General features: G+C 38.3%; 1 protein-coding gene across 1 annotated transcript in view; it reads right to left on the reverse strand.

Annotated features, from left to right (window-relative positions):
• The window catches only part of wdr27 (WD repeat domain 27), a 44,529-nt gene that overhangs the window by 19,583 nt on the left and 10,564 nt on the right, over positions 1-14,382 (reverse strand). Inside the window, 7 exon segments of the mRNA XM_087175433.1 lie at positions 5,237-5,334; positions 7,804-7,925; positions 9,076-9,173; positions 11,195-11,328; positions 13,384-13,505; positions 13,832-13,921; positions 14,226-14,378. Of these exon segments, the coding sequence (XP_087031559.1) occupies positions 5,237-5,334; positions 7,804-7,925; positions 9,076-9,173; positions 11,195-11,328; positions 13,384-13,505; positions 13,832-13,921; positions 14,226-14,378 (817 nt within the window).

Genomic DNA, 14,382 nt, shown 5'->3' on the forward strand with positions numbered 1-14,382 from the left:
AGCAATAAATACAACCTTTATGAATCTTACAATGTCAAACTGTTATTAAGACTGAGTCAACAAGATTTTTTTTGCAGTGTTGAATTCAGAGGGATTACTCTAATTTGTAAGGTGCTCCTCTCATTTTTCCAGAATACTTTCGCTGTCAGCTAACTACACTATCTGCCCATTTAGCCCTCAGAAGTTTAAGTCACAAGTTTCTGGCTGCAACTGAACACCTCATGAGATTGACTTGGTTCAGCTAAAAAATGGCCACCTGACTGAAAAAAAAAAGGTTTGTGGCAAGACTGTGGGACCATGCTCTTGTGTCTCGAGTTACACACAAGAGTATGGTGAGCAAAGGTAATTAGCATAATTAAGATGTAGCTGAGCTTAGTCACTCATTTATAAACTGAGAAAACAGAGGCTGACAAATCAAAATTTGGGCATGATTGACAGCAAATGCAGCCAATCAAATGGGAAAACAAGATTAGGTCAAAAACTACTATATGGCCGGACTGCATGCGCTCAATGTGCAAAATTGAGGGCGTAGTTGAAAACTGTTGTGGAACTGCTGTAAACAACTGACATCATCATATCCGATCTGCAATCTGCCTAGTGTCAACCATTTTCAGTCTGTTCAGTCATTTTATCTGTTTGCTTCTCTCCTATATTTTATCCTGTATTTTAATACAGACAAATTTCCAATAAAGCTGTTCTTATTCATGTTTTTTCTGTTTCTATTGTCAAAAGTTTGAAATAATGACTGAAACGCAGCCCATTAAAACTACAGGCTTACTTCCAAGCCATTTCCAAGTCTCTGCAACGCTAAAATCCTGATTTTATAACAGTCACATCATCTGACAAAATCACTATACACATAGTTACAAGTTAAAAACCAAGACCGTGCTGTGATTTTCAGCTATATTCACCACTCAGAGAGAAAGTTAGAAGCAACTGAATATTTTTCTCATTTTGCCTCACACACAGCACACACTCTCCACAATAGTTTTCAACTGTATTTCCTCAAAAATTGAGTGGGCCTTTAACCCAACTGCAAAAGGTAACAGGCCTTTATTTGAGGCAGACTTGTATTAGAGACAGGTCTTTAATTAAAAGTTACTGCATTTCGTGTTAGTACAAACTCATCTCTTCCTGTAATTATTTCAAATTAAAAGCCCTCTAGACTTTCAGTGGTCAGAAACCCTTTATTTCTTAACAGGGCTTTCATTGTTGTGCTGCAGTAAGTGTATTGTCTCATTTCCTGTTGTTGGTTTTTCTATTGTTTACACGCAATTCAGATCTGCTAGCTTCTTCGGCTTAGCTGTTACCAGTGGTTTCTCTCTCTCCCTCCCACTCTTCTTGGCTCTCTACTCGGTGTGTGTCTTATGTTTAGTTATTCCTCTGCCTCCTTTAGTAATTATGATACATGAAATGAAAGTAGACTATTTGCTGTAGTGAAGGCTAGGCTCGGTGGATTGGAAGCGCTACTCAGTTTCCCTGCAAGTCACAGTCCAGCCATAAACCAGATTTATACCTACTCTTATTTGAAAAAAAGTCTCCAAATATAGCGACAGATGTGCTAAGTTGGCAACACTGCAGGCTATAAAAAAAAAAAAACCCTAATGAAAGCGATTGGCGCCAAATCATTTTCATATTGCAACAGTAAATGGGGAAGCTCCAACGCAGTCATGTGGCATTCAGTGACCAATGGTGGAAATAAGATCACTCAACTATGATCACTCACTCAGTCACTCACGAACATTTGTGATCCTAGAGCTGGAACCACTGTTGCTGTTCAGCATAAAAAAAAAAAACCCAACACAACAAGGTAAACAAAAGAAGACAACCAATAACCTTGACTGTGGCGCTGAAGGACTAGTGCTAAGCCATTTGCTTCACTGAAAACTAAAAAATGGAATGTTTTCATTTTGTAAATACTTCTAAATTTGTGCAGGTTAGCTTGAATTTAAGGATATACTTATATCCAATAGGATTATATTATCTCCAGTGTGAGCTACTTATGACAAAATTGTAGCAAATCTGACCTCTAATCATTGAGATGCATTAGAGGATGGATGAGATGCATCTGTTTCTAAATCCCTATCAGTAAATCTGGACATCTAGGTCTGCAGCAGGGCTGAAACAACCTGTCACTATCACACTGATGAGAAGCAGTTTAACAAGTTAGAGTAAACACTCATCTGGTTTTCTAGGTCAGAAAGTGGACTTAATGTTTTGACTGAAGGAGAAGAGATGCTGGGCTGAATCCCACACACATTCTTCATGTTGTATGAGTGATGACTATTCGGCATTTGCCTGATGACTAACACAGACTGCACCGGAGGGTCTGATCCTCTTGAGTGGGTTCCTATACGGTTACTGAATCCACCTGGGTATTCAGTGTCAGTCATCAAGGTAATCAGCAGGCTAAACATAGGTCATTATGTACAGCCAGTATAGTTCACCCAATTTTTCTGTGTCAGTGCAAATCAGGTGAAAGCTTACTTTTTATTGTACTGTTTAATATTATTTCATTTGACTACATTAACGATCTCTTTATTCACAGAATGCATTGCTCAGCATGAAATTATCAGATGATGGAAATTCCAAAAGATTTACGGGGAATACATCACTGGACTAAAGAGAAACAGATCACCATCTGTTCTCTCTAGCTTTAGAACCCGTATCTGAGTGGATCTGATTTTTAACTATGCTAAATGCTGGTGTGTAGATCACTAACCTGGAACCTTGCACACTTAAACACATCATTTTGAATAGTAAGGGGTGAATGAAGTGTGGGGGGTAGAAAAAAAAAACTGTAACCAATCCAGTGGTTTACATAGTTTATAAAACTGTCTTTAAGTGTGGAAAACTTTTCGAAAACCATTACCCTCATTCAATCTTTGATGGATACACGTGGGTATCATGCTTGTTTATGCTTCGGTCTGAAAAGGAAGGGGAAAAAAGTGCTGAGGATTCTCTGGTGACAAAGCAAAATAAAATTAAGACTGAGTTTCAGAAGTTTCCACTCAGTGAAATGTACATTTCCCATTGTGGTTTTTCTGGAAGCTCTCTTTGATCAAAGACAAAATACAGTATTAACCCCAACTTTGTCTGAACTTAGACTGTCTGTCAGTATAGTTGTGTGTAAAAAACTTCATCATCAAAACTCAGCATCAGGGCATAAAATAACTCCATTAATGACTCCAGCTGCAAAACATTACATTTTTGAGAATGCCAAATTAACATGACTGCCTATTTAATCAGTCAGGTTTTGTGAGAGAATGCCTAGTCTCACTGACTTCCTGAGTGATTCGATGTTACACTTGTATGTATAACTAATGGAAAGGTGAAAAGTTTCTTGTCATTTTAATTTGCTCCTGGCTGGATTATATAATTGGAGTAGATAAGAGGGAATAAACAACATTATCTTTACATACTTCACTATTTCCTGGAAGTTCATTCAGTAGATTAAGGGTCAGTTTAGCAAAATCACAAAAACATATTTTCTCTCTTACCTCTGGCCATTCAAAAAGCTTTGATTTTAAGTTTAAAGATATTTTTTCTGAAACTTTTGCCACCAGTGCAATACAATGAGGAAAATGTAATTTTATTTGTTATGCTCAAAGTATCAAAATATAACAGCAACATGTGTTTCCAGGGTCATGCCCCTGTAACTCCTGCTTACTCAGAGATTTAGAGGGAGCTATTTTTTTTTTCTTTTTAATTAATTTCATATGGAGGGATCATTTGTCACTTTAATGCCATGAAGATTTGTTTTTCACAACTGATAAAACTTTCTTCATGCTCTTCTTGCCAAGCCCTGAGCAAAAATTATATGAGATGGTTCCATTTAGGGGAAAGCTGCACTGACTAAAATAATTTGATTATCATGAAGATCAGTCTTATGACCACCTTATGTAAGGTTTACTCATGCCACACATTGTTCCAAGAATTTTTATATTGCCTCCATCATCATGAGGAGAAAACCAAGAACTATCTTAATTACTTCCATTAGCTTCAAGCCTTCGTATAAAAAGAAAAACATAGAAACATTAATTTAGGGGAGCTGCAAGTCTTTCTGAGGTTGGTACTAGCTACAGAAAAAGAAACAAAAGTTTCATCAAAGAGGGAAATAAATTTAACAGGGCCAACAGAATGAAAAAAAAAGCTTCTACATATTGTTCTCAAGCATCCATATGTTTCACCTCAGAACAACAGCATCTGCTGAGGGAGCTTGATGACAGCTCTCAGAACCAGAAGTTGACCTGGAAACCAGGCACAAATATTTATCAGATAGAAATAAGGTTTTGATGGAGTCTGGGATGAGAAGTTAAACATGGAAGCAATCACAGACATGAAAGAATGAAATACTCAATAATGCCTTCTACTGGGCCAAAAAGAACATTCTAAAATCCAAGAGAGCCTACTTGAATTATCTGCCTTATATGGATATCTGCTACTAAGGGCCAAAGAAAAATATTCTCAGCTACGTACTTTGGAAATTGAACGACTGCCCATTCACTCATCAAGTTAGGAATGTTTTTCTGACAAAAAGTGTTGATGTAATTTGAATATAAGATAATTTTGCACTCCTGGGATTAGCAGAGGAAAGAAAACAATAATGGTTTCTTTCTTAATGTGCTTGAACATTTATTGCCGTTAGGCAATTTCAACAGATTTGATGAAGCAACCCTTCAAGTAGTGCAAGGACTCAGTAGAGGTTAGTTGGGTTATACGACTGTATAGTGGGCACAAAACAAATAGGGCACACATTATTGTTGGCAATTAACAGTTTCCTGGACATTACTCATCACAGCAAACATGATAGGTTTGTCTTTCTCTCAGGAACAGAAAAAAAATACATAGATATTACACAAAAACAATGATGCTAATCTGTTATAGAGGTTGCATTCAGGCGCCACAATGCCTGAATCTGAATTCAAGGCAAAAAACTGTTATGTCATCATGAGAAAGTAACTTCAGAATTATATGCCAGTCATTCCAAATCAATGTCCATAACATCATGACCAAAGGAAAGTATAAATGATTTCTTGTTTTGGTTAACTTTCTATATAGTACTATAATGCCACTAAGGTTTTGCTGAGGGGTTTTTGAACATAATTTTTCATCTGAAGAACCTAGTAAAATGTATATACAGACACAGCTGTTTCATCACACATTTCTTGCCTGATTTTCCCAATAAGTGTGCGCTGATTACAAATCCAACAGAAAAGAGAGAATTAGTACCAACCTAAGGGTACGGAGATCCCAAATCTTTACACCGTCTGTGACTGCACTGGTGAGGAAGAGGTTGTATGACTCCGGTGACTGTGTGCTGAACATCGAGCCCTGCGAAGTACACAGAAAAAAAACCCCAAAATGTCTATTCAGCACATGTTTGACTGAAATGGGTTGTAAATCAGCTTATCTTATCCTCAAGTACTGGACTATTCCACTGCTCTGTATCCTGCATTGCATATAGTGTTTATATTATTATTCAAGGTAGCATTAGTACTACTTAAAAGTAGATGCTGACAATAAAGCACTGCAAACAAATCGGGCTGAAAATAAAACTGGAATGGAGGCACAATTGTTATACATTTGCCTTTGTGTGTCATCTTTCATCTTTTATGTACCACACTGAGATAGGCACCAGCTGTAAATATATTTCCGCTGTAGTTTCCACTGCACATCCATACGTGAATTCCATATTTTTCACACCAGGTTATCAGAAGATTCAATCAAATGTGTGTGTGTGTGTGAGAAGGAGAGAGAGCGCAAGAGTGAGAGAGCAGCGGTGGGGGTGTTTTTTGTTTAGATTTCCATTAAGAGTGTGAGAATGGGAGTCTGAGAGGGCATTTCCAGTTCCATTTTCCATGAAGTCCTCTGCTCTGATGAGTTCCAGGTGAATTTTGCACAAGGGGCGATGGAAATTTGAAGTGGGAAAAGCTGCTTCACATGCTTAAGTTCCTGATGTTTGGTACGCCTCGGGACGAGAAAGCAAGAGTGGAGAGTAGAGTGATGTTATGTGTGCAGTCTCCAAGCAGGGGCAATCCCTCTGATCCGCAGGTATTAACCCTACAGCACCCAAAGGCCCTCGGGCACCCAGGCGGAGGACCCCACATTGACGTAATAGCCAAGCTGTAACAACACTCTGCAGGCTTTCCACAATGTATGGAACACAATAGCTGGCGTGACAAAGAACAGGCACCTCTGGGTAGAAGGAGTATAGTCAGCTGTGTGCAACAGTGCATCGCAGTTGAATGGGTTAATGCATTTAATCCGTGCTACTAGCTGCAGTGTGTGCAGCTAATCCAGACTGGCCTGAGTGTCAACTATGCACAGGTCAACACGGAGAAGTGACTGAAGTTAAAACCTCAAGGTCACTGGGTACAAGCCCGCACAAATAAACATTTTCTATATTCCAATAAGTTATATAAGCATCTGATTGGTCAAAACTTCCATAATTTTTATGATCAAAATGAATGGCTTTGTTGTGATTACAATCTGGCAAACATTGATATGACTATATATGGAGAGAAACCAGGACCTTCTTTTCACTGTAATGTGATAGCTATAAAGAAATGTAAATAATATGCCGAACCCCACACTTGAATGCGTGGATTTATTACTGATATTATAGTTTCATTTTGAGTGATAGAGTATTACATTCCTCATAGCACTATAATGGATGTGGATACAGGCCCAAGCTGTCTACTTGTTAGACACCAGCAAATTGGGCCCATATTGGTCCAAGACAGTGATGTGGGAGTAAGGCCACATAAACCCAAAGTGCATCATGGAACAGTTTTACTCCAAGACCATCATCCAGCATGGAATCTCCTCCTGCCATCTCCTATGGCAGTCTTAATCCTGATGCACCAGGGATTTACATTCAAACACTCAGTAAGATGAATGATACTGATGATGGCATGTCCTGCCTGTCTGTCATGGAAACTTTTGGGTAACCAAGACATTTTTTTTTAAAACCATGACCTTTTTCATTCACACCGCAAACTAACACTTTTATTCCCTCAAAGACGATCTCTGCCTTATGTAACTTACGCAACACTCGTAGATGTCTTATGTAACTTCACAACATCTGCCAAATACTAGACCCTTCTAGAGTAAGATGGAAGATGGGGCTCACACTACCAACTGATGCCAAGTCAAGCAAATTCTTCACTGTGTGGGTTAAGAATATACGTCACTCAGCCTGCCTGTGGAGAGATAAGATGTCTTTGCCTCTGTCATTCAGAAAGGTTTGAAGTTATCATAAGTTTTGGTCAAACTGCAAAAGACTGAAACATATTTGACAAAAACTCATGAGCATAAGAAACTTGCATGTGTGACTTTTTAATTACAATAAACATTTGTTGTTCAGTAATTAAAATGATTTTAAAGAAAAGTGCTATTTTCAAGATATTAGCGTGCATGATTTAAGGCAAATTTAAATTAGGAGGAAACTTAAGAACAAAGGTAATGCAATTCATATGAAATACATTTGTATTTCATATGCATCGTATTTCTTAACTATATAAGAATGTACTGAGCTGAATGCGAGATAAAAACAATACTGAAACTTTGACATTTAACTGGTTATATTTCTCACCAGTTACATTAGGAGTAAAACTTCCAGTTTTCAAGTTTTCCTAATATTTAACATTTTTTTATCTGCACAGAATTTGTGCATAGAGACCCCATAAAGAACACATTTCTTATCTTAATAAAACAAACATAATATATAATAGATGGAACTTTTAAATTTGTACTGGGTACTTAGTCTGTTTTGTAACAAGAACATTTAAATGGCCTCACCTTGTTCTGTGTAATGCAGTGGACAGCTCTGCTGTGGGCATCAGGCAGCTCTGAGGACACTGTACTTTTGTTCATGTCAAACACTTGAATGGATCGATCTGAACCACACAGCAGGACAATGTCTGAGATAGCTGTCAAGAGAAGTAATGGCAACTATTATTTAGATACTATAGGCCTGATGCAATACATGTTCAAAATGACTCTTCTGGGAGATTTAAGTCTGGGGGCCAGCACTACAAAGTAAAATATTACATACTGTTTTTGATCAATAACTTATGTAAAGCCTTCCCTTATTCTTTATGGACTAGCACTGGAAGCTGGTGCTGAGCTGAGTGGCTGAATACATTAGTTTGCTTTTATTTTGTCATAAGACAACCCACACATAGCACATAGTTAGCTTTCTTGCAGACAGTTTGTATCATTCCATGCTGTGATGAGTATATAGCTTTCAAATGTCAGTAGCTGTCAGCAAGTTTCCCAGATGTTGTATTTAGCCATCTAAATATAGTTTTTTAATACTGGTGCATGTAATATCTTTGTTGTAAAGCACTTTCTGCTATACAAATAAAGTTTATTATTATTATTATTATTATTATTACTCATCTTTTTTAATTTATTTTTTACAACATCTAAGAAAAGATACTCTAAGTGAAATAAAAATCAAATATTATACATATATAATATATATCATACAAATATTAGAAATTGTTTTCATTAAGTCATTTATATTCATTGAGTTGTCACTTTAAATTCATGTGGAGTGTCTCCTTCTGCATGGTGTCCATTTACACATTGACTTAAATGGACTAAAGTTCTCAGTTGGATTTTTAATGATATACACGTTAACTCCTAATCCAGGCAACAAATATTTTTTTCAGTGTAATCACTGTGTAGTTATTTTCTATTTGGCCTGTGCACAGAGGTGCAAAATAATTCCCGACAGGATCTCACTCATCCAAACGCAGCTCAGTTCAGTGGATTTATTGGAAAGTAAATACACTGTAAACCTTAACAAGGGGTTGGAATGCAGACATTCCTTAAAAATTAAAGACACCTAAATCACTTACAGGTAAAATCGGCAGCCCTGGGGCGACATGTGAAGACTTTATGAAGCACAGACTGATTGCTGTGGTTGACATGGAACTGGTCCAACCAGATGCTCCAAGTAAATCTACTGAAGGCATAAGCTCACTTTGCCCTCCACAGCAACGGTGCAGTCTAGACACTAACACTTCCTGTTACACGAACAATAACAACAAGCAAAAAGGATACAAGAGAAGAAATCATTGACTGCAGACAAGGCAGTGATGTCGGTTGGTGATGTTGTTGTAAGGCACCTCGCCAATTTGACGACACTCCGCTGCTGATATCTAAGAAGAAATAGAAGTTGTCATGGTTTGTCCTCCATACATACCTGCCTTCAGTAGTTCTTCACTCACTACTCCCTTGCTCACCCCAGCTGCCAACCACACCCACCTCGTCAGTCACTCCATTCACCTGTTCACTCAGCTGCAGCTCATCAGCAATCAAGCCTGGTTAAAAGCCCCACTCTCCTCCACACTCACTGCCAGATTGTTCTTTGTCCCCATGCAAGACTCTCCAGCGATTACCCTTCGACTGATCTCCCGGTTCCGACCCTGCCTGCTCCCGACCTACCCGCCTTGTCTCTGCCCTGGTAAATACTTCAGCCCTTCTGTTTTTGACCACGAATCTGCCTTGCCCCTGCCTGGTCTTCGTCTGCCTGTTCTCAGGCCTGCTCTGAGTCCTTCGCCTCCACTGTTGCAGCGTAAGAACTTTCCTGCTGGTTCTTCGGTCCTCTGCCTCGTACGGCTGCCTCAACAGCTTCATTCCGGGCCCTCGGATTTTCCCCAAGCCCCTCAAAGACTGCCAATCCCCTTAGAACTGAACTGTGCTTATTTACCTGCCTCTGCTGACAATAAAAGTGATTTCCAATACATCGGTTCTTGTCGGTGCTGCTTTTGGGTCCAAACCTCACCCGTTACAGAAGTTGCATTATTTTCTAAACCGACGAAGGTAACAACACGATAAAACTTTTAACATAATCTCTCCACACACCAATCATTGTTGCTCCCTGTCTGAACTATACAGCTGAAGGAGAGAATTCAGTAGGAGGCACTACCCTTTACAATGGATTTATGATTTCGTTTTTATTGAATGGTGACAGTTCAATTGTTTCCCATTCACAAGACGCATCACATGAATTACTGCCGAAAGAGGAAAAATAATGAATGAGCAACATGCACTGCTAAAAAGGGGTATGGAGGCCATTTATTGTCATTTTTCTGGCCTCCAGAGTAAACTCTGACAGCTTACAGTACACAGTCAAGCAATTTAGGTGGTAATGAGTGTCAGCAGTGACTGTGGTAGCAGCTAAATAAAGCCAGGCCCCCATCAAATCACCAATAAAGCCAGCTTCCCATAAAAAGGACAAATTCTTTGTTCTATATCCCCTTTTTACGTGGAATTGCAGTGTTGCTGCAATAGATGTATTTGCATTGCAGGTGGCAGGTGACTGGTTTGAGTCTCTGGAAAAGGCCCTCTCTACTCTGCAAGTATTGTTAATCTTCTTTTGAGGAAGGCACTTAACCCCTATGTGTCAATGTTACTGTTAGAGGCCAACAAGACAGGAAAAACACTGTTCTACTGTGCAGCATTGAGATTTGAAGATATACCATTGTGATTGTGTAACACAATCTGTTTTTTTATGTAATGATGTTTCTCAGACAAAAAAGCACAAATAGAGAAGAACCAGTACCACCAGTACCATGCCATTTCAGCGTCTTTCAGCTGTATTCTACCTGTGACTTCCAGGAAAGAAAAGTTAATTTAAAAAAAATAGAATATAACAAGCATGAGCAGTAAATACAGTACACTGATATTGAAATTGAATATTACAGTGATATCCCTTATTTTTGTGCAAAATTCTTGAAAAGTCAAATACTACATTTTGAAATAATGCAGTATAATGGGACTACTGCTATGTTAATAACATAGGTTAATGTATGATTTGAGGCCTTGCTGGTGAAGGATTTTGTTGATTTCCCATTGTTAGACTGTCTGACACTCTTCAAAAACATGCATTTCTACTATTAACTGTATAAGACCCACAACTTAATTTGATTACCCCAGGTGTTCAGTTGTGTGAAAAACTGACTCAGCTTGACACAAAAAAAAACAAAGAAAATTTTTTCCCCCAACTCTAGTGATCTACATTTTTTTGCACAGCATAATGTAACAAGCAATCATATCAAAATTGTAATTAATGTGCATCTGTAAAAACAATTCATAACCAATAGCTAGCTTTTGTATCATCATCGACTTTATAGCATATGTTAAACTGTTCTGTATATACAGTAATCACTTGTAATACCTCTTGATGTCATCGCGTGTGATGTCCACATTATACAGGTACAAGTACAGGGAGGGTCCAGATGCAAAAAGCAGAAATTTGTCGAGGTAGTAAAACTGAGCACCTCTTATGGGTTTGGAGAACAAACTGTCACCCTACAAGAGAAAAGAAGACAGACAATGATAAAACTCTCTTGAAATTATTGAGACATACATGATGCAGGAAAACATACTATTAAAAATATAATTTAATGTAATTTAATATGAAGGATTAATGCTTTTCTTTTCCACTTTTCTTTTTTTAATTGCTGGGAATGTAATTGATTCTAATAAAGACAATAACCTTGAAAAAGTATGCTCACAAATGGTGTTGTCTAACAATGTATTGTAATTTACAGTAGAGTCACAGCTAAGAGAAACACATACTGAAAGTATTAAAAAGCTATAAGAGTGAGTACTGTACATAGTTTAGAGCTTTTAAGTGCTTTAAATGATACACACAACACTCTCAAATGTGACCATTTGCATAAATGGCTTTGTCTAAGTAATCCCATCAAACTCAGAGCAATAGACTTAATGAGCATTAATAGTAGATCATTTAATCTTAAATGTTTGCTCAATTCAGATATCCCTGACCCAATTTCACAACCAACAACTCCTCATTTCTGTCTACCCACAGTTGATAGAGGCGTTTTTCATACCATGTGGAAAAAGGGAAAAGAAAATCTGTTACAAAAAAGGAGGGAGTTAACTCAGGAAGAGGCATCCTCATAAGAAACACGGTATGTAGTGGTTCTCCTTAACCCACAAAGGGCATAGTTAGAGTCTGTCAAGGTAAAAGAGGCAAACAGATGGGCTGTCCTGTCAGACTTTTACTCTGTCCAGGTTTAGAGTTGTGCTACAACTATCTGACATTTAAAGACGTCCAATGACAAGAAATTTAAAAAGAATACTGTGTGGTCAAGTTATTTCTTTATTGAGTTTTCAAGTGGACAGTAACTGTGGAAAGCTATTTGTAAATCTGGCACACCCCGGCAGAGCTCTTGTCCCTGAAAAGACCTGCACTTGTTGCCAGGTTGTTTCACAAGAACACCAAGCAGTCAAAGGCTACAGGCCCAGCCAAGCTCAAAACAATCTCACTGAGTAGAGCAAAGCTGAGATGGTTAACATCAGCAGTGGGGACACCCTGGATTTTGACGACAGACCTTTGTTTTCACTTGGCCTGGGAAAGTAGACACACTTCTGACTGTCCTATTAAACATGATACCCAATGAAGTAAGGAGGGTCTGTGTATGATCAGAGTTTTGGATGCTCTGAGTCTGGCAGATGCTTTGAATGACAAAGTCGCTATCTTTGAGCCAAGAAACACACCATTTATCATCCCAATTAATTTGGCTTTCTCATTTTTAATTCCATGAGGCTATTCTATTAGAACAAGAAAGAGTGAATTAAGCAGGCTTTATATCAAAATGTCAAAGATACATTTTGAACATTATACAGAAATTCCCCTACAAACCCTCAATTATAAAGGTGCATGACTAAGTTTCTGATGTGTTACAGTCTAAGCAAATTGGATCATTTTCATCATAGCATCTCTTACCTGCATTGTACCATTATATTTAATAATATAGCTCACTCTTTCCGTCACACTTGATACACTACACATATCTTAGTACAGTATGCAACTTTATCACAGAATCCAAACCTGAGACATTATACCTTAAAAGCATCTTACTAAGAACAACAAATGAGAACATGAAGCAAAACATTGTGGATACAGTAGCAACCACTGTTTTACTGTCATTCAAGTGTGGTATAATTGCCTCATTTGCAAGACTGCAATTACAGAGAAAATCCTTCCAGTAATCACAGCCGTCTTTTAAGACAGAAGTGAGAGTGAAAAATGTGTACAGCATGTGTCTGTAGTTATTTGGTTTTACTTCAGAACCAATTTGAGTTTTTAGACCTTCAGAGGGAGGACATTTTTGCAATATGAGGTCACTCTGGCTGGTCCTCATTTCACTGTTATTTTATGGTTAGGACTTGGGCTTAGAATAATGAGTGAGTGAAGGTTTGATTAAGGCTTAAGGTAGGGCATGTAGTGGTGATGGTTAACATGAGGGTGATAGAGACTAAATGTAAACTATAAAAAAAAAAGAGGAAAAAACACACAAGTACAAGGGTGCGTCAGTGAATGCATGGGACATTTACCATGATAATGGCAGGCTCTGTGCTGCCATGAGCCCAGACTCGTAGTGACTGGTCTTCTGATGCACTCAACCACCACTGTCTGTTGAGGCTCCAGCTAACACTGCTCACTGGCTTGTCATGACCTGCATGCAGAGATAGAGGTTTGAAATTAAACTGCAGATACTGTGTGTGGATGCAACATTTACTTTTATGGTACTGTTCAGAGAGTCGGGCAGAGTGAAGAGAAGAGGCTCACAGTGACCTGCTGGTCACCTCAACTTCTGTCCTCTTATCTCTCCTGCCCCCTTGTGGAGTCTGTTTCTGCTGCACTTGATCCATCAAGTGACAAACAGATTGAAATGTGAGGATATCAACGTAAAATATGTACAATTGCAGGGTTTTGGGTGGGGGGTGTTGCTGTACAACCAGAGGTTTTTAGGGTATGGATATCCATGTCTGCTTCATGCACCTGTGTAGACAGCTGGATTGCCAGTAAGGGAGGACTTGTACAATAACACTGAGCTGTCGCCCAGACCACACAGGATTTGTTTTCCATCACCTGGGAGAGACAAGGAAACAGAACTGTTTTAGAATATTTTAGTCAACAGCTGATTTATTATTACCTAAAATGGAAACGCGTACCACCTCTAATTCTCACTGAAAAACCTCAGATCCTCATACTCTTGTCTCTGTCTCACACTTCTTTTAATTACTTCTTTGTTCTGGGGATGATCGTTATCTGTACTCACTTTTACTAATACTTTTTGTAATATTTGAGAAGACAGAAATGCATAATGATTTTAGAATTTTTGACTGGCCACTTATTTAAATATATCATTATGTTAGATGTAAGATTATCTCACCTGAATACTGAAGGCAGTTGACTGCTTTGTTAGCAACGCTGAGATGAACATGTGGAACAGTAGGTGCTGCACTGTCTGCTGGATAATCTCTGAGTAAACCTCTACATGACAAAAAAGAGGTTTAGTATTTATATCAAAAATAACATTTTAAAACTTT

The sequence above is a fragment of the Seriola lalandi genome, unplaced genomic scaffold, assembly GCF_002814215.2.
Source record: "Seriola lalandi dorsalis isolate HSWRI2012SDOR001 ecotype SW California unplaced genomic scaffold, Sedor1 jcf7180002054470, whole genome shotgun sequence".
Taxonomy (NCBI): domain Eukaryota; kingdom Metazoa; phylum Chordata; class Actinopteri; order Carangiformes; family Carangidae; genus Seriola; species Seriola lalandi.